The sequence below is a fragment of the Nesoenas mayeri genome (genome assembly GCF_963082525.1).
Source record: "Nesoenas mayeri genome assembly, chromosome: 5".
Classification (NCBI taxonomy): Eukaryota; Metazoa; Chordata; class Aves; order Columbiformes; family Columbidae; genus Nesoenas; species Nesoenas mayeri.
Genome location: NC_137548.1, coordinates 54,403,294 through 54,424,907, shown reverse-complemented (window position 1 = coordinate 54,424,907; position 21,614 = coordinate 54,403,294). Strand labels below are relative to the sequence as shown.

The following is a 21,614-nucleotide window of genomic DNA, read 5'->3' as shown; positions in this document are numbered from 1 at the left end:
CAGTATCCAGAATTTAATTAGGAAGAATCTTGCCTGGCAGTTAACTTGATCAGCAGCGTCCTAGTAAGACTGAAAGAATCTGAGTAACATCTGAGCGACAGCAAAGCATTATACTACTCCTGCTGTAAATGGCAGGCAACACAAGGCTTAGATGTAAGCAGAATACATTTTGATCCCTGCCTCCTTCATTAGTAGGTGGCAACATGATTAGGGGGAGCAGCTTCAAAATAGGATGAGTGGTCTTAGAACAGCAAGGATATAAAATCCTGATACCTTTAATGTTTTTCCTCTTTTGGGCCTACGAAACAAACAAATCGCATGAGCACTAAGGTTATGACTGGCCAGATGCACCCAAAAAAGCAGCACAGATGAACAGCTCTGCTTATGTCTGCATTCCGGCACAGGCAGACAGGGAGACTTGCCTGCATTCCTCTGCAGGGGAGGAGCAGGAGAACTGCGCTGCTGTGACTATAGGAAGACTCCAGGTTAAATAAGCATGTCTAGAAGTTGCCTCCAGTACGAATCCTTTCATTGCCCACCAGAAAGTCCTATAACAGAGGAGACTAAAGTCACATTCAGTGACCACAAATCAGATAGTAAGAGAATCGTCCAACTCCTCATGGTAGGGCACAGAGACTGGTGAGACTTGTCCCCCTCCCTTTACAAAAGTAACATAAATAAAGTATTTGCTTTTCTTGCCTAAGCAAACATCTACTTCCAGGAAAAGGCCAGAATTACCCATGCATTTGGTTTATATCATAGAGAACCAGTGAGTGCTACAAATGGACCACACATAACACATCATCCTGCACGTTCAATGTGAAGCACACATTAACAGGATTAATTCATATGCAACTGTGATTTTTGCTACAATCCCATTTGGAGGGCTCAGTTGCAAAACTCCCCTTGAAGTAAAAGTCACAGATTTGATCAACTTTATTACCTCAGCAGGGAACAGTAACGAATTATGAAATATTCCAATGAAAAATAGGGACCATTTTATTTTACAGGAGTTGAGAGTAAGCATTTTTTTAAATCAATATCACAAAAAACCCCCATGTTGGCAAATGTAACAGCTACCATGTTTCTGTTAAAACAATGGAATTCAGCATGCTACACTGCACAACAGCCCCTACCCTTTGAGCATACATACACCTTTCAGCGCTGACACATCACACACCAAGCATCCTATGTATTCATTTAGAAGTACAAAATGTTACAGGGCTTTAAGAGACACACCTTTAATCTCATTTAATTTAAAAAGACCTTGAAATGCTCGGAATTGAAAAAAACAGTAGTAGAGAAAGCACACAGGAGCAAACAGTTCAGGGGAATAAAACAGGAAGTTTGAAAGCCAAAGCAAACGTACCTTTCAAGCCAAGCGAGCACCCTACCCAGCATTAAACTATTACATGGATTTGTGTTGCTTGTCATCCTGCCCATTATCTGAGATTTCTCAACTCAGCAAGACAGCAGCTGGTGTCACTGAAAATCAAAGGCATAGAGAAGACAAACTCCAGTTTAGTATCTTCGACACTCACAGCAAGGCAACTCAGATTTGTCACCAGGGTCATGATGGGTTAAATATTTTTTTTTAAATAACAGCAAAAAGTCTAAAGAAGGGGAAAGGAAGATGATTAATGAAGTGTCCTAGTAGAACAATTTCCCCATGTTTTATTAAGTTGTTGTTTTGAGCATCATCCCCAAGCAAAAAACAACAACAAAAACCTCATCAGGTTCAGAACCCTGTCTATTCAAAGTTCTTGGGTGACAAAAATTCTTTCCTACAGAGGGAAATGGAAACTGAAATCTAGCCATACATGTCCTTCACTCACCAGGAAACTATTGCATCTTGCCTTACAGAGCATCTCATTGGCAGTGGTACTCTGGGGGATACAGAACAGCCTGATTCTCTTTTACAAGGTAAGAAGAGATTTGAGAACAGCTTATAGATTTTTAAGTCACTAGCACTGCAGGTCACATAATATCAAAACTCTGAGAATCTGCTATATTCTGCAAATTCCAGAGGAACCCAGGTCTGGGAAGGCCCAAGGAATGGCCACAGAGAACACGGGCAGTCACTCTCACAGCTGGTACAAGCTTGGGAAATTCCATGGTGGCTCAGCACCACATGAGCTGGCTGAAGGTATTTCAAAAAGAGGTGAACAATGGCTGTAACCTCACACTCACAGAACAGCCCAACAGTTTCCAATCAGTGCTGTAGTACATACTAACAATATTTATGCCAGAATCAATACATCATGTGTTATATTCTCAAGGCAATTATTCCATTAGATTCATAGAAGGGAAGAGTATTTAGGCCAGAACACTTATTAGGCTAGCGACAATGTCACTACCTCGTCTGAATTGGGGGGCAGGGGGTAGAAAATCTATCAAATCTATGAAGAAAGACTCAGCATACTGTTGTTTTTCCTTTTTTAAAAAATCACTACAGTTTTCGGGGAGTTTTGTTGCAGTTGTTGCTGGTTGAGTTTCTTAAGAACGCTGACAGGTGTGCTACCATCATTAGCAAGTTTAGAGCTACTACAACCAAATACATCAGTAATACAGGCATTATGCTCCTCAAAGACAAGACCTTTATATATAGCAGTAATCTCTTACTTCATTCAGCTTCCTGCTAACTACAGGTATGTTTGAAATGGTGCCATATACATGCTTGACCCAGTGCCTCTTTGATTTACTTCATCAGCATGAATATATCAACCCTTCTCGCTGCTCCACAAATGTTAAGTATGCTGTGTGGAGTGCTTCCTAAAACCCTGTTCAGCATAGCTTTCAGTCCTCCTCACTTCCTCACTGTTCAAATAAGTCCAAAAATCTAAAAATAAAATGAGGCAGACATTTCTCAGAAATAATAAAAGTCCTGGTTTAGCCTGGTTGCTCCTCAGAGACTGCAAAAAACACAGGAAAGAGCACAAGAGTGAAAAGAGTCTCAAAGTATTTTTTGATATTTTAATTGCTTTGTTACCTCCCTTCCATAAAGAAGTGTTTGAATGAAACAAGTCCAGAAAGCAAAGACAAGTAAAGGGTAATTTTTACAAATATGCCAACTTTTAATATCTGGTTTTACTTTGTTTCCCTAATTTTTTTAAAAATACCTCTCCAAAGCCAATGGTTTTTAATAAAATGCTTTATTTTTACCCTGAAAGCTTGCTCCAGGCTTGCAAGCTTGAATGGCTTCTTCTTTATTATTAATACGTAAAATCTCTGGATTTTTTCCACTACAGTTTCTACTACCTTCAAGTTCAAAGTCCTAATTCATAAAGTGGGGAAAGAGGATCTGCCCTTTTGGAAAACTGGAGAAACAATTCCCCACCCACCTTGGTTTACAAAAGCTTCAAGAAACCTGCTTTGATGAACCTATTAAGTCCTGTACAATTACATGCATGCAAAGGATACCTGTATTGCCCCAGAAGTGTCCCCATTTCATCATCAGCCTTGCAATATTTTCATATGCATCCTTACAGCATCATCTCTCAGGCCTATGTCACCATCAGCATCTCTGCCTTCAGCCTTAGTTTTTAAAAGATTTTTATGTCCTTCATAACTAAAAGAGAACGGTTGGAGAATGTGACAAAAATGCATTGTAAAATCCAAAAACTGGGCAGCAAAGACGACTCTGAAATGTGCATTTGTGAAAATCCTCAGCTCATGGTCAAGCCAATCTCAGAAGTTCAAAAAATCCCTACTTCAGATATTTTTATTAAGCAGAAAGCTACCTAGAGTATTTAAGATGGTGTCAGTAAGACACACACACAATCAAAAGAAAAAAGCTTATTCACTGATAGTGGGTGTGACAGGATGCAAACCTCCCTCTCTCCCCCTCCGTCCTTCAGTATGGAAGGAGTGGGCACATCTCCCTCTCTCTCTGCTGTTTGAGGCTGACAGCTTCTTTTGTTTGGCCCCAGAGCACCGTGGCCAGGGCCATTAGGAGAAGGCAGTGCTGAGGCCCCAGTGAGCCGCTGGGCACCTGCGGCCAGGGTGGGGGATGTTTGGAGGCTTCAGGGGCACCCACAGCCAGGGTGGGGGTGCAGAGAAGCTTCTAGAATGCCTACAGTCAGATCTGATCAGCCAATATGAAAAAAGGGACTCTCGTCGAGTGTCCGCCCCTTGTCGTGGGTCTCTTGGAGCACGAGCAAGATGCTGCCGCCGAGAGCCCCCCCGGGATGGAGACTGCGCTTGCCTCGCCGCCATGGCTGTGAGTAAAACTTTTCCTCGCAGGATTGCAAGTGTATTTATACTTTCCGTGCACATATGCACGTGTAACTTTCCGTGCTCCACGTGTAAAATTAATCCTCGCATAATCGCGGGTGTATTTTCCTTCCGTGCTTCCACATAAGCACGCGTACTTTCCATGCTTAATACAAGCACGTGTGCTTTCCGTGCACATTTGCACGTGTAATTTTCTGTGCTCAATATGAGCACGTGTATAAATTATTTCCTCACACAATCGCAAGTGTATTTTCCTCCCGTGCTTCCACGTAAGCACATGTAACATTCCGCGCACATTTGCACGTGTATTAACCCTCACAGGATTGCGAGTGTATTATAAATTAACCCTCGCAGAATCGCGAGTGTACACTTCCCGTACTCACTACGAGTACGTGTATCTCTTTAAAAATAATCCTGCACCATGTTCAGGCAAGTGTGTACTCCTTCGGGACTCAGGGCCGGCTCTGCCATTGTTTTGGGCGAAGCCATGTGCATGCACTCTGTGGACTGCCTGTGGTATTAGTTGCTGCCCCTTAATAATTTTCCTCAACTGATATCCGAACCTGTATTTAAGTCACTTTTGGAGTGCTAAAACCCTGTTTCTCACCAGTTTAATAGAAGTTGTTTTGGATCCTGTTGTCCCTTAAACTAGCCTCGGGGTGCCTCCGTGACACTGGGTAACAAACCAAGCTAGGTCCCACATATTTCTGCACTGACAGAAATATTTCTTAGTGCTCCTTAAAGGAGCTGGAGGCTGAGTACACACAAACATGGGGGTGTCAACCCAAGGCTGCACAGCAAGATGTTCACCCCTGGAGAGCCACAACCCCCCAGCACAGCACGGGCACTGCTCACGCCAGCTTTCCAGATACAAACCCCCTTTACCCTCCTGTCAAACCTTGAGTTGTAAAATTTCTACTCAACGATACACTTAGAAGTTTAAGTGTTCAGGTTGTTACCTGTACAGAGCCCAGGATTATCAGCACAGCTTACTTAGGCGTCGCTCGGTAGGACAGTGCTGAAGCCTTAACTTGTTGCGCTTCCAAGTGCCTTCAAGCTGCTTTGCTGGCCTTGTTGCTTTTACTTCGGTGAGTATCTCTCCTACATGATTGAGATGACTCCCTGAAGCCAGACATTTATCCTTCCTTTTATTTCATTTCATAGCAAACAAGCACATAATCTTTCTTTGGTGAACAAGGGTGACTTTTTTTTTTTTACTCCTGTTTGCTTCCTTGAAAATTCAGATAAATATGCCTTAGATATATTGGATATATTTTTCTTCTACTTTAAAGTAATTGTTCCACTTAGAGCCTGCGAGTAAACAAATACAATGAAATCTAAGTAGTTTTCTAAATACTTCGTGTCCATCCAGTGAAGCCTCTGAGAAAGGACCGCGTGCATCTGGACTGCAGCTCCTGCTCTTAAGAGTCTTTCCACCCTCCATAATTCTCTAAAACCAGGTGGAATGACTTTTTCTTTTCACCAATACCTGCAAGCAAGAGCTCTCATTCTGCTTCACATGAAATTCTTGCTTGGTAGCATTTGCTGGTTGTTTGCTAGATGCCTATGACATTTATCTCCTCTAACTGCCACTCGTATTTCCCGCTCAATGGTTTTAGCTGTCACCAGAGGTTAATATTGCACGCTTGCCTCTTGCCCATCTCCTGCAGGGTTCTGCAGAATGATCCCTGTGGATGTGATACGGTGTCTCGCAGGAAACAACAACGGTTGGTGCGCAAGAGCTCAACTCTAGACAACTATAAGCTGACACACCACGGTCATATGTAAAGTTCAATTAAAAATTTTACAAGAACTGTGAGCTTTTTATACAGAAAAATAACAGTTTTCATCTTCAGAGCTTAAGCAGCTCTGTATCTGCTAAGGACAGGAAACCACACTGTAAACAACGTGACAAGGACTGCATTATTACCTGTTTACATGCCAAATTAAGATAGAGACACACGCATACAAAAATTAATTATATTTTAAAATTGCCTCTCTGAGGGGAAGGAAAGTGATTGCAACTATTGTTAGTTGTAATGCAGTATTTGAAAAAAAAAGAAACCGGGTCCCATTATGCTAGACAGTACTAAAATATACTAAGAGGCAGTTTTTATTGCAAAGATTTCACAATCTGAATTGACAAGAGAAGAGGAAGATGAACAAAGCATCTTCCAGAATCAAATCACTCAAAACATACATCAATACAAGCCTGGAAGAGACAATCTAGACCTCATTCCAGTCACAGAAGATGCAGTGCAGCCAGATCTTATAATAAACTCCGGGTTTCTTTCAGGGGGTCAAGGCGATCCCACTTTTTTCTTGTGAATCTAGTTAGCTTTTCACAGCAAAATACCCTTTCCTATAACCAGCAGCCCCTGACTTTAGGCAATTTGTTTGATACAAAACTGGTTTTAGCCCTATCAGAAGGCCTTTCCAAATGCTCAAACTGGCATTTCCTCATTTCTCTTCTCATTACCTTGCACCCACAAATTCATGAAATAGCTGGCAGCTTGGCTTTCCATTAGCCCTTGGAAAAGAAGCTCAAAGAGACCAGAAGATCAGATTTTGTGAGGGTAATTTGATTAAAATAACAACAACAACCACAACAACAAAAAATTCAGCTTCTGTCTTACCAGAGGAACAATTAGTTTGCCCAGAGTATGAAATAGTCTATGGAAAAGAAATAGAAAGCGAAAAGACACTTGAATGGCACTGTTAGGGCTCACTGGTATCTAAAGGTGACAGGAAAGCTGTGGTGTCAGGTCTGTACCCAGCTATGCAGACAGCACTCAGGTGCTCAGTTAATGACGAGAGCAAGGCTGCTTTTTCACAATTAATATAACCACTGCGGTTTATATTTCAGAGAGTTATTTGAACAGTTAAAGGCGCATAAGAGCTAAATAAAATACAAAATGACTCTGCCAGAGAACAAATGTAGAAGGCCGACATATAACCCCCATGGCAACGACGACAGGGATGGTTACTCGAAGTCCTGCAGGTGCCCTTTAATAAGCAGCGAATGTGATTAGTGCTGCAACACGACTCCTTGCTGCTCTGCCAGGAAAGCTTTACAATAGAGACCCGCGCTGCGCGGGGAGTTTTCATGCATAATAAATAAAGCCACAGAGGAGCAGACTGAGGCTCCTTCCTGAACACCAGTGCCCTCCGCTGCGTGTGCTGAAGATTCCTCCAAATACCACAGCAATATGAAAAGCGAGAGCGAGGATTTATGATTTTTCTCTTTATGACAGACCGCTGAGTCCCCCAGGAGCGAATGTCAGACACATGACTACATCTGCAGCTCCACGGGGTTGCTGTGAACATCTAAATAACGCTGTCAGCGTGACGCAGAGATCCGTCCATCAGCCCGCAGAGGCTCCTCTCCCCATTGGTGCTCACTCTGCCACAGAAATACGCCTTTCATAATCTGTTACCGTGCTTCCTCACCTGATGCTTTATACAATAATTCAGTTGGAATCATGGAGCTTCACTAAACGAGCGTGACCTCGTTAATTAAGTGGTTCCCATGCAAGAACCCTTCAGCTTCCTATTACAAAATGTGGAAACAAAGGGTTTGGGATGCCATTGACACCACCACCATTTTAGGATGCATGTCACCAGCTCCGTAAGTTTGGGATCACTTTGATCGCATTTATTTTCCAGCTCACAATTGCTACATTCTATCAGCATAAGAACATAATGAGCAAATAGTAACATGGAATCATGGAATAATAATAATAATTTTACTGTTCTAACACTACTACAAACTTTAGTTCAGAGCATTTGAAGCACAACCTGCCATCTGAGCGGGGAGATGTTTTGTCCCAATTTCCTCTACTATCCTTCCATTCAATTCAGTATTGCTGATTACTCTCCAACTGGATGAATTGCAGCTTCAGAGGGATATGAATGCCCATGCTGTGATATTTACAGTAGCGGTTGCACCTGAGCTACAAAGACAGAATCTTGAAACATATCACACGTTCTAAAATACAGCAAACAAAAAATGCAGCAGGAGACAAATCTAACCCTTTTCTGGAAGGCCCTGTTATTTAGCAGAAAGTTGTAAAGTGTTTTTTTAAATGTTGTATGAAAATGCTGCTGCACTGAACACACTGAAATGGAGCTCAGTGTGATAAGACGGGGACTTTTCTCCTCATATGTCACTTGTGATTCCATGTGCAAAAGATGCTTATGGTTGGGTGGCCAGCTTGGGCATTTGGGGTTTGTGGGGTTTTTTTCAGTGTGTTGTTTTTTTGTTTGATTTGGGTTTTGTAACATTAGTTACATAGTGCCGTCTCTACTACCATTACTCACGGGCAAAAAGCAATGCTAAGTAGGTAACTCGAAAAGAAAAGAAGTCCAGAGGAGACAGAGACAAGTGTCAGAGGAGTAAGTGCACAGTGACAGTGACATAAAGCCCAACATCTGGTGAACGCTGGTGCACGACCCTCACCTGCACCCTCAGTGCCCCTGTGGGGGGGTCACTGCACAGCGGTATCAAAACTGGGATTTGGGGAGCATCTCATTGAAGGAGGTTTTCAATTCACCACGCAAAAACATAACACAGCCCTGAGCAGAAGTCAGAATTCACCACGCTGACTATGAAGGTGCAAGGAATAGTCATTTGCACTACTTGTCCAAGCATTTTCCCCTTCAAAACACCATACCAGAAGATATTTACTTGAGAGGTCTATGTTCTTCTCTTCCAAGTACACAAAAACATTTGAAATGGCCAAATTACCCATCACATAAGCAAAAGAATCACCAATCAGATTTTGTGTCAGCCACTGCACTGCTGTAGGCTTGCACAGACCAGCTAAGAAATAACTGCTTGTAAACATGCAGTGAAGGGAACCCAAATTCCCCTTTGAATGTTGCTTTAAAGATGGACTTTAATTGAAATTAATAAGCTTTTAAAACTGTTTTTAAAACAAGTACTTCTCCCTACACATCCCTCCAGCATCTTTCTTTTAGAAGATCCTTATTGGTTTATACAGGTTGATTGAATGGCTAAAAGCAAGATCAAAAGGGGTTATGCTTTTCCAAGGTTTGGGGGAGCCAGACTATAGAAGGGGCATCCTTGTAATGATTTTTTTTGTTTGTTTTTTTATTACTTCAAGGAGGCTTGAATATAATTTCTGGATTTAACTTCTATTAAAATAAGCCATTTGGATTTGGAGGCTCTTCAAAGCATTATGTCCAGTGCCCTGTGGTTGCAGCACAGTCAAGACATGCAAACATTTTATAACAACTCTGCTTCTGCATACTCAATATTGCTTGATTATTTAAGTTGTAACATTGCATGAGCTGCATGTGGCATGCTAAGTGTTCTTTTCAAGGATAAGTATTCTGTTTTTTAAAAAAGGAGGATCAAAGTCTACCTGGGGAGCAGGTAAGAACTTGATAAGAGCCTTTGCCATAAATATCATTTTAAATCACATACTTTCTAGGGTAAGAATCAAACTCCTTACTTTCTCAGCATTGAAAACATTACAGACTCCAAGCCTGAAAAACTCAGTTTTGTCACAGTGATTTAGCTTAATTATGTATTTCAGTCACTCAAAGATTCTGTCTTAAAATCACAAAATTCAGTGGTACACAGCACAGCTACCACACTTGGGTTGAAAAGCCAGCCTTGGTTGTTCTCAATATGAACATACACAGTTTACAGTGTTGGAAGATGGTTTTCAGATGTGAGATGTTATCCAACATTTATATTAAATAACTATTCCTTTTTTTCCAATCAAAAATAGGCTGCCTCCCATGACAATTAATCTTTGCTTGAGATGAAAAGTGCAAGGTTTTTTCTTATTAGGCAAGGATTTTAATTTTCAAGTGAAAGCTCATACCAACATGAAAATTATTATAATATTTGCAAATTTTAGAATTAGTATCACAGGACAACCCCAAACCACAACGAAAAAAAGTGTTTTCACCAACAGCTGGAAGTGAGAATGTTTACATTTTTTCATGTACTAATTATTACTTTAAGTATAGAAACGTAGGTATATTTGGAGACATCTCACACCTCCTTTTCCTTTATATGAAACATTTACCTCATGATCAACTAAAATGAATTTCTTCCAATTTACCCGTGCAAATGGAGTCTGTGCCATCACAGTGAACAGCAAAATTTTGCACTGACTTCAGTAGAAGAAAACAAGAGAATTCAAATAACTGAACCATACAAATGGATGCAGACTATATAAACTAACATGAAAAAAACCTAACTGCTTGCTAGCCCTACAAATCAGTTTCTATCATCAGCAAGATGACTGGAACACAACTTCAGCATTTGTGAAATGACTCATAAATCTAGCCTCTCTGTCTTAAAAATGTTTCTACCTAAAAGATGATGCAACAAAAAAAAGCACAAATTCATTTGTATATAAAACCAGAAGTGGTAAATTGAATTGTTAAAGACTTGCTTTTCTGTTTACCTTTCAGACTGAAATAGCTCAAGCTCAATGTAAGAGTCAATCACTCAAGCATTTACCAATTAAGAAAGAACTGATGATACAGTTGTCCTAAATAAACTCTGCTCGAATGATAAGTTATTAGAAAATTGTACAATCAATCAGACCTATTTGCAGAAATCTGTGTGATATCTTTAAGGAGTATAACAGTTGACAGCTTTGAATGAAGAGTGACTGGAGAAACCCTACCACAAAATGTTCTAAAAAGTCAACCTTTAAAAGCACATGTTAAAATTAATTTCAGGCATAAAATGTATCATAGTTCTTTAGTTAAAAAAAAAAAAAAAAAGGTAACATCACATCTCTGTTGCCTTAAAATAAAGTCAACTGGCTTCCAGCAATGATAATTTTCCCATTGAACTCGATCAGTGTAGCATACAGCTTAGAGTGGCATATGATGTACATTACACATTTAAAGGTCTTAGTTTGCTGTAACTTACTTCTAGAATTTCTTTCTCCTGCCCATTTTTTTTTTCCCCAGATTTCTGCCTAGAAGGTTTAAAAGGACAGAAGGAGAGAGAAGGTTGTTCAAACCCAATGCTTTGCTTTCATGCACACTGGAGGAATCTGCTAGCAGTACACTTTTACTTCATCACTTCAGCAAGAGACACAAAGTGATTCTTCAGCTTGCTCTTCAGTCGACATTCAGAAGCACCAGTTTAACAATATGGGTATGTGGACACTGAACAAGTAGGGAGAAACTAAATGGAGAATCTTTTCTTAAAGCCAGCTATAAACTAAGCAGAACTCAACAAGTTTGCTACAAGGTTTAATTGTCGAAGGATAATAAGAAAATATACTACAGCATATATGGAAATATACTATATATACAGAACACCACCTCTGTGGCCACTTAATGAAACTGATAGGACATAAAATGCAGACTGGATACTAAATAGCTTGTTTCTCCACACCTGTCATACCACACTCAAGAAAATCAAGGAAATTCTTCACATAACATCTCAACACATCAGTCATGGCAATCAAAAATGTCCATGTGGATGGAGTGCTGGACTGAAATTTAGAAGACTGTTTAATCTCCAGCTCTGATTAGCATAGAATTCCTTTCTTCATCTGTCTCACTTTGTCTGTTAAACGGGGATAATTATGCTGACCTCCTTTATAAAGCACCTGAAAATCTACAGTTTAAAATGTTCTTAAACATGTCATTATAAATAATATCAATCGTATCAAACTCCAGTTGTCAACTCCTCACATGAAAGCAAAATCCTAATCGTTCCTGGAATTAATACACAAAATTCAATTTTTCCACTGACATTAGCATCCTAGTACTTTCATCATTATAACAACAGCTGCATTATACTAAGATGCACTAAAAAACCTGACTACCATTGACTGACATTTTGAGGATTCTCTAAGCTCGGAACAACAAAAGACCCAGGATCTTTTTCTTTTCATTGAAAATTTCTATGTTAAACAAAGATACATTTGACCAACTTCAAAGCTTGGATGCTATTCTGAGTCTACAGCTTGAATTGTTGCAATAGCTCCATTCTAAAACAGGCCGTAGCACTTAGCAAATGTATTTTGCTGTTACATCCATCAACTCCTCTCTGCTTACAGGGGCTGGTCAACAAGGGCAACTTTTCAAAATCACCACTCAAGCTACCAGTGTCTCTTCTTCTTTCCCCTAGATCTATATGTTCTTTTCCTCCTTTCAGCTGCACACAATGCCCTTAATCACTCAGTATGTTTGATATGCACATTTTTCTTTCATCTCGTGCTACTTAAGGGTGAGAGGATTTGATATAAAATATAAGTACTTACCAACTACTGCCAGATTATGCTCTGAGCCACATGCAATCTGAAAAAGACATAAGAATGAATAAAGAGAACCTGCTTACCAGTAGAAAGACAACCACAATTATGACAGCAAATTAAAAATTAACCTGAAACAAACAACTGCAATTTGTAGGATGCAAAATCAAGGTTGAAGTGCTCTGACTTTTAAATGAAATTTCATTTGTAGTCTCACTTAGGGGCTTGATGGCAGGGCGGGTATGTATGTTTGTTTTGTTAATGAACATGCATTTTCTTTTCAAAATGCAGTCACCCCTGACGTTTCAGTTTTTAGGAGCAAGGCTGGCCACAATTCTGAAAAAAATAAAATCACACCCTTGACAAGACCCACCTGATCCAGCAACACTATTCATGGGCACAGAGCAAATGCAGATTAAGTCTTTGCAAGATCAGGGCCATATAGAGACATCTGGGAATCAAAAGAGTGATGAAGATCTATATTTCTCTCATCTCTGCTCTATTACCAGATGATCCCTATGGTAAGTGTACAGGCTCAGTGTGATGAACCTAAAGTGATATGATCCCTATGGTAATTTGTCTAGAATGGATTAAAAATACCATAGAACTCAACTCTTCTATTAGCATCAGGCTGGTTTAATTTTTAAAAGATGCCAAAGTAAAGAAACCAATGCAAACATTTTCTCACAAGCTCATTAGTGATGGAAATCACTTATGAATTTCTTTTCAAAGCAAACCCATATTCAGGCTATATTTTTTTTTTTCTTTGCAGCTGCTTTGAACACATCAGACGTTTAAGTTGCTTTAGCATATATCACCTAGTATTACTCAGTAAGCTTCCACAAGTTCTTCAGAAACAACGGTAACACAAGCACTGACAGCAGCCTGCTGCTCTACTGCAAGGGCCTGTCTCTCCCATTGAATTATATTGCAATGTCACTGCTGGCATGATTAATTGTCTGATATAACGCACACATCATCTTACACAAGGTTACTCTGCTGAGTGCCCTAAATTTCAAATTTGAAACACAAGCAATCCCCTCAAAATCCTGTAACCAGTTCATTGTCTTACACCTAGTTGCCAATTACACGTACTACTGAGCTGCATAAAATAAGCACATTCTTCTGCTTCTTAAAAGTACATTTGCAATGATAAAATAAAAAACATAAGTATATTTTTTTTAAAGTCCATATCATCAAATTTTTTATGGTTTGTGCATGCATAGCTTTATAGTTTTCACAGAGAAACGGCTGCAATCATCTCAACATCTGCATAATATAAAACCACAGAAGTTCACCAAACAGTCCTTGTACCCAGCTCACTGTGCTTGAGCATTTACTAGAGAAGAGATACCCAAGGCTGATGCACACACCAGCTGGAGCAATTGTGTTACAAATAACCACTGCAATCGCTACTGCTCACCATGTACCTGCATCACAACTGTGACATGAAAACATCCGGTCAATGACATCCTAATGAAACAATGACAAAGAAGACAAAACAGGCTCTTTAGGACAGAGATGCTCTGCCAAGACATTAAAGCACTTAGGAAAACGGGACAAGAAAAATAATTCAAGTCACAGCCTACTCCGGGATGGACTCATCTTCAGAAAAATCAAGATGAAGCAGCAGGGAAAGCAATACCTTTGCAAGGGCACTGGCAGGGCTGCATCTTCTATTTCACAATATTGCAGACAGGCAAAGCTTTAAGCCCTGACTGCTCAAATGCATAAATCATCGCCATAACCTGTATCATTGTCCTCGCCACACATCAGAGCCCTACACAGGAGCAGGGCTGGTTGCTAATGCAAATTCAGTGGTTAACACTCCGCAGCAATGCTTCTCGAGTTTAAAGGTTGGCGCCATGGAAACAAGATCCACACACGGAAAAACACACAAAGGCTTTCTAGCAAAAAACAAATTCTGCACTTCACCAAGTGCTGAAAATTGGAGATACTGAAGCTGCTGCTAATAAAATAAATTTTATGTGAGGTGTGAATAATCCTATCTCAGCTACTTCCCTAGGAAATACACTAACACAGGCACTGATTCAAAAGCATTGGTACAAAAGAACTGCTCAGGCTGGTGGCTTGTACTTGCTCCCAGGATCCCCCTCAGAAACACTACATTTAAAAAAGAAAAAAAAGAAAGCACACACCCAAACAAGGTGTTGTTTAGAATGTAACACATCTCCTGACAAAGAAGCATTTTCTTCCTATATCTGATAGCAGCAGCTACAGAAACGGCAAACCAGATAAAAGAACACCAGTGACCTCGAAAAGCTCTGCACCCTGCTCACACAGCGGTTACCCTGCCCACCGTGCAGAGCCACCCACTAGCCGGCTTATCCGCTTGTAAGGGCATCAGTCAAACGGCAGTGGGTACAACCAGACCAGGAGCTGCCATATTACGCAGACCCACCAGCTCTGGGGAGCTGCCCCCACGGGAGCCACTCGTGGCCAACAAGTGCAGATCTACTCGCTGCAGCTCTGGAGCCTGATGGCGTAAAAGCTACTGCAAAGCACAAATTACAAGTGCTGCTGCATCTCTTTTGGGTGGGTAAAAGGCACCCCAGAGGAAGTGTTAGCTTTGCCAACGATGACTGAAATCAAGCAAAACAGCAGCTGCTGAAGGCAATGCTCTGGATTCACGTGCAACAGCCCAGAGCAAGGACAGTGCACGCCGTGTACCAGCAGCAGTTCCGCACTCCAAAGAATTTGCTGGATTGAGAGCACGAGGTTCACCACTTCTGCCTTATTGCCACGTGTCACCACCTGACAACACAGACTTTGTAGGAACCCCCAAATAAAAAAAGCCCTTAAGGGACTCTAAAGTTTGTAGTCTGAAACAACAGCCTTACTCAGCATCTGTGCTGCTTGCTACAGGCTACATCGTCCAGCCGCAGGGTTCCTGCTGGCCTGCACACCTCTGACTGCAGAGCTCAGGAGGACCACAGCACCGAGGTGAAGCAAGGTTGCCTCTGCTTCATAAGCAGTGCTGCCTTGCAGGTATTTCATAACATCTTTTTTACAATAAGCTTTAAAATGTGACACCTCCTTTTCTTCATGACTCCCCACAATAGGCAACAATCAGCAAAGAACACATAATTTGCTGGTACAATTACAGACAGGGCAGAGAACGGCATTGCTAAACAGATGTTTTATGCTTACATTAGATGTAATAAGCTCTGCAGTCAGTGCAGGTCACTGGGAGAAGCCTGGTATTTACTGCAGCAACCATCATTTTCTGGCTACTTCTCTTCTGTCCCCACCCGCAACGTGCTGCAGAGAAATTAAATTCCAACAGACATCTATCTGCGTGCTCCCAGTGGATAAGTACGTTCAAGGGTACTTATAAACACACAAGAACGCTTTCTAATGGGGCAATATTTTTACATTCTGTTTTAATTGAAGAAGAAAAATCACTAATCTTAAAGACAAATCAGAGCAACTGCTAGTGAGTGAAGTATTCTGTGAGCCTAAAGAAACATGAGCCCCTACGCAGAAACAATTCATATTAAAGTTTCTGCTCTGTTTAGAGGAAAAATTGAGAATAGTTTTGCAAGGATATTGTGATCTCCATATAAATGATCTCAAAGCGCTTTACAAATGCCTGTGAGACAGGAAAAGAATGCTTAGGGACCATTTTACTCAGAACTCATTTACCTTATTATCCATGTCCTTTCAAGCATACATAAATTGTTTGTTTCTTCCCTTAAATTGTGTGTTAGCAAGCTGTTTTCTACCTGGTGACGGCTGCAGTTCAGATCCATCCATCCAGGTTAAACACATGTGGTAGGAAGCAGCCAAGGGCCCAGCATTTTATTAATCATAAATAGTCGGGACATAAGCTGCATGAATGGTGAGGAAGGATTTTAGCAAAGCAACCACTAACACCAGACAAAACACCAACATCTTTCTGCAGCCTGCAGATATGCCTGTGGCCCAGACTTAACAAAAATTAATTGATTGAATGTAAAAGCAGTGGGTTGTACAAGATAGATAAAGTGAAGATTAAAATATTTTTATATATTTAAAATATGTGAAGTATGAAAAAAATTTAAAACATGCTTAATATGTATTATATATCCATTCACAGATATGTGTGTGTAGATATATAAGAAAACCTGTGCTTACATAATATATGTATGCATATTAGGAAGAGAAGGTTATCAGAAGATGCTATCGGGGAAGACAGTTCAGAGGAGAGTTTAGGGTAAATACAGAGCACCTCCCTCTTTCCTCTGGGATAGAGATCTTTCTGAAGAACAGCAATTCCTCCTCTTGCTCCCCTACAGTCCTATCAGGTAAGAAAGTGCTGTTCTCTACTTTGTAGACAGTAAATAAACATATACAGGATAAAACTCATGAGGATATTTAGACATACGATCTACCATTGATCCAAAAAGTAATTAAGAGACAAAATATCTTTTGCCAGCCATCCCCTAAGGGACTTCCAAGCACTATAACGAAAGAAGTCTGACAAAACATATAAAAATACAAGTTTTAAGCTAGTACCTTGGCCACAAGGCTATTATTTCTTTTCCTTCCGTACTCCCATGGCTCAGACTGAGGATCTGTTGTGCAACCCATCAGGAAAAAGACTGAGTCACAACTGAGGCGAAGCAGCCCAGTGCTGAGGGGACAGGACAGCATAGGGGGTTGCAGCGAAGAAGCACGGAGAGCTGGACTCACAAGGGGGCTTGCAGAATGAAAATTCGTAAGTATCTGAACATCAGAGTACTTAGCTAGAACAGCAAAAGGACCTCAACGCCATTTATTTTTGGTTTACTGCACTATGAGTTCAGGTTAATTCCCTACAGTGCAATTACTTTCCAAAACATTCAAGGATATAAAGGCCTCCATCACTTCTCAGAGCACTTAAGTACTTTCACCCAGGACTTTGTATTTGCCTTTAGCCATTGAATCTCACGTCTTTTGACAAAATTCACTGTAAGGAGATTGCCAGGGCCAGAAGACGGCAAAGTTTATTCCTTCTGGGATCATAAGTCCTAAAAGAAGGAGACAAGGTGATTGAGAGACTGCAGATCAAAGCTTACGTAAGACAGAGGAATCGGCTCTCCTAGAGCTGTTCTTCCATGCCCTTGATTAATGTATCATAACAATGATTTGTACTGTTTGACACACTCTGCCCAACTACATCTGTATGCAGAACTCTTCTGGTAATGAAAAAAATAAAATAAAAATAAAAGGAATTTAATTAGCAAAGCTGTTCTGCTTCCAATGGTCCTTCACTGGAACTCTCTGTTCCTCTTCTGGATCATTTGACTCCTGATTGAAAAGAAAGCAGCTTGCTAACCTAGTCACATTGCTTGGCAAGCACAAGCCTAAGTAGACTTTAAAGCAACACGTTAGTAGCAAACCAGTACAACTGCACCAAGAACAGCCCATCGAATCTGTTCTGAGCCATTGGCTGCATCAGTTGAAAAGTGAGAGGCCCAATGTCCTACAGATCACAGGACATTTCCATTTTTCATCAAGCTAATAACCTAAACTTCTACTGAAGGTGGATTTTTTTGTTGTGTGATTGGCTTTTTAGTTTGTATGTAGTTTTATTTTACACTATAGCAAAAAAATTGACAACAGAATTTAAACTGAAGTCTGTGTACTAAGGCCTGGACAAAAACATTCCTCCTTGAGACACACTGGACCAAAAAGCTCATGTGCCATGTAAGTGGACCTGTGCAAGCATGGAGAAGGAGATGAACCACTAAGACATTGACAGGATGCAGTAAGCTTCCAAAAGAGAGATTTTCCAGCTCTCTATAGCTTCCAGAGTTATGATCTATGCCTTCCCTGCCTGAAAAGAACCCCAAGCCTGCCTCACTTGTAGCACAAGACACAAGATGCATTTTCCCCATGCAGCATCTCCCTCACTTCTCCACGCACCATTTCAGCATCCCTTCTCCAATCATTCAATATCCTGACCTGCCAGTTGTCTTACAGCCACCAGAAAGCCAGCTGGCCAACTCCAAGATCTTGTCTTTACACTCTCTGTACCATCACTAACACATATACAAGTCTTTGCACGCATTCCCTCTCTATGGCAGTGACCATACATGAGAAACTGCTACGCTACCCACCCACTGTCTGAGCAGCACAATTCAGGAGCGGCTTCTCGTGGATGACAGGGTGCAGTTGCACTTCTCCAGTTCAGTTGGTACAGCGTGGGCCTCGGGTGCTTGCAGTAGATGGAAACAGCTGTAACTTCAAAGCAACAAGAAACCTCCTCCAGAAAAACACCACCACCAAAAAAAACAACCAACCAAAACAAAATACACACACAAACAAACAAAAAAAAACCCCACACACCAAAAACCAAGCAGTCTTAATATCAGGTAGGAAGTACCACAGCCACATAACGCTATCATTAAAAACATCAGGCACAGCAGATGGAAGTAAAAGGAGGAAAGAAAAGCTACTTTTTAAAGCAGTCAGTACTTCCACAGAAGGTTTACATCACAGCAGCCCATGTGCACCCACAAAATCTACTCGCAAGACAAGTGTGGTCACATTGAAAAACTTAGATTTGTACCATTTGCATCAAACTGAGGCTGACTGGCTGGCTTGAGATGTCAAGCCCAAGTAAGATCCATGTCCACCAACAAAATATCCTCATCATCAGATGACTCTAGCACAGCACAAAAGTTGCTGAGATCCCAGTAAGAAAACCCAGTGAGATTAGGTTTGAGTATAGAATGACAAGAATGTAGCCAAGACAAGGGTGATAAAAATCTTCACAAGCCAGCAAGGTCAGCTGGCTTTTCTCCATTGCCTGAAGATTTTCCAATTAGTTCTTATATCCTTCTTCAGCTCTCTTCTCTTCCTCAGGGTTCAGAAAGCATTAGCATCTTCCCTTCCAGGAAAATCACGCTCTGTCACTTTCATATCCCTCAGTCTCACTAGTCTGTCAAAATTTTCCATTTCTGCAATCAAGACCTGAGCCACAAACCAATTTTTGATTATCCTTTCATCATTTTTAAAATGAACCAAGTAATGGTCATTCAATCCCAGCTGGTTTCCTGTAACAGGATCCTTCCTCAGTATTTTGTGAAAATTAAGATTAAAGTATCCCTTCTGATTGATAAAGAAACTGTCAATAACATCAGCCCTGACTGTTAATGTGTACGTACTCCCAAACCTACGTCTGTGCAGTGTAAATCCCACAAGGCCAAATCCTCACTAACATTACAGATATCTCTATCCACATCCAAATACAAACTAGATGAACATGGACTTCAGCAGATGCACAGTTTTCACCCAAGGGAACTTCTTCACCATTTGTCTTAAAATGATTTTGATTTAGGTTGTTTCATTCACAATTCCCAGCTCCTTACAGTCTCAGTGCCTCTCTTTCCTAAGTTAAATTAGAAGCACTAAGATGAATACCTTCCAAACTATTTAGGCTGGCTTTGGGGACTACAGCTAGTTTGCTCTTCATTTGAGGCCAGCAACAAACACCGCTTGCACAGAAGAAATGAAAGAAATCAAAACTACAGAAATAAAAGTTTCAAAGTCTCGTTATACACTCATCTGACTACTATCAACACACACATCCTTACCATCAGATTATTCTGATGTTTTCAGGTCAAGAATTGTAGCTTGTAGCATGCCAAACACCTTGGGTGCCTGTCGTTTCCTCCTATGCTATTTTACACACAAACAGCAACAAGAAAATATTCATTATAGCATTAAAACGTCATCATTACCTATCTGAAAGTGCTAATTTCTAGTACTGTGAACTTAATGAAATAAATGCTTCTATTAAACAATGATTGCAGGCAAACATTCTGTTGAAGTACATATCGTCATTACCCAACATTTTATAGGCTTAGAATAAAAGTCATGACAGCGCATATTATTTGGCAACAAAACATCAAATTCTACTTAAAAAACTATTCCCAAGGTCCTTTTGTGGATGCATAACTGCAGTTTTAAGTTTTTCAAAAGAATCTGGGCTTCACATCTCTTTCCTTGTGGCAAAACAGTCCATCATTTTTAATCCACTTGGAATAATTCCTAGAATATTCAGTGAAGCTGGAGAGAATCAGAGTAATCAAAAGTATACATTATGGGAACTTGGCTCTCCCCTAGCCATGGTGTTATTGCAAGCAATCTCACTACAATTCTTCTACATAAAAAAAAAATAACACAGAGAACTCGGTGTATACAGCCTACAAGATTATACAACAGCACAAGCCTTGTGTTTTTGTAGAACTGGAAGGAAAAAACAGCACTGCTTATAAAGTTCATACCCTCTAACAGCTGACTGTCCGGCAATTCTGTTTGGATATTGTGAAGAGGCAGACACAGTTCCTCAGGGACCCTCTTGAGGAAGGTAAGTGCTGATGGCGTGGCCATGGCCGCGCTGCCTCAAGCCAGAAGCCTTCACCTGCTGAGCCCTGTCCAGCCACATGTCCCAGAGGGAACTGGCCCCACCGATATGAGCTCTGACTTTGCTGACTCTCTACAATTCTTCTTTTTCTACCTTGTGTTTTCTTTAAACCCACTTATAGTATTTTCTTCTTTCACATGTTTTTCACCTCCACTATCCTTCGTTAAAAATTGCATCCGAAACACCCGGCAGTATTGTCAGAAGAATATTATCAATGATGTCATTAAGGAATACTACTCCTATTGCAAAGCGCAGAGGCTTTTTTTTGCTTCTTCCAGCAATGCATCCAAGTTTATGATAGAATTTTGAATGTCTCAGTTCTTCTTCCCCCAGCATTGGGATGTGGGAAGACTAATTTTCAGAGAAATTACTCAATGTTCAAGGAAGCTGTCATGCACTAACTGGATTGACCTTTCATTTCGCCACTAGCCCTGTTGACCGCTGCAAGCACTGCTCTTGCATAAACTGGCAGTTCATAAATACACTGTCACTGAAGAGAAGAATAATGCTGCTTGATCTCCAAAATATTTTATGTCCTTCGAAATAAATAAGCAGGTTACTGAAAGCACAGAACCTCTACTGTGTAATATCATTTGAGGCATCCCTCATTGGTACCAATGCCTTTGGGAAACATTATTCAAGATAACTATTAGCTGTTCAAGAATGCAAATCTTTGCCTCATTTCCAGCACAACCCTCACTGTC

The 21,614-nt window shown here is 40.6% G+C and overlaps 1 protein-coding gene across 1 annotated transcript in view; it reads right to left on the bottom strand.

Moving 5' to 3' along the window:
* SERGEF (secretion regulating guanine nucleotide exchange factor) overlaps positions 1-21,614 on the bottom strand; it is a gene marked incomplete at both ends in the record, with an annotated part of 153,905 nt that overhangs the window by 51,352 nt on the left and 80,939 nt on the right. The window contains one exon of the mRNA XM_080345615.1: positions 12,504-12,540. Within this exon, the coding sequence (XP_080201741.1) occupies positions 12,504-12,540 (37 nt within the window). The remainder of the gene's footprint in view (positions 1-12,503; positions 12,541-21,614) is intronic.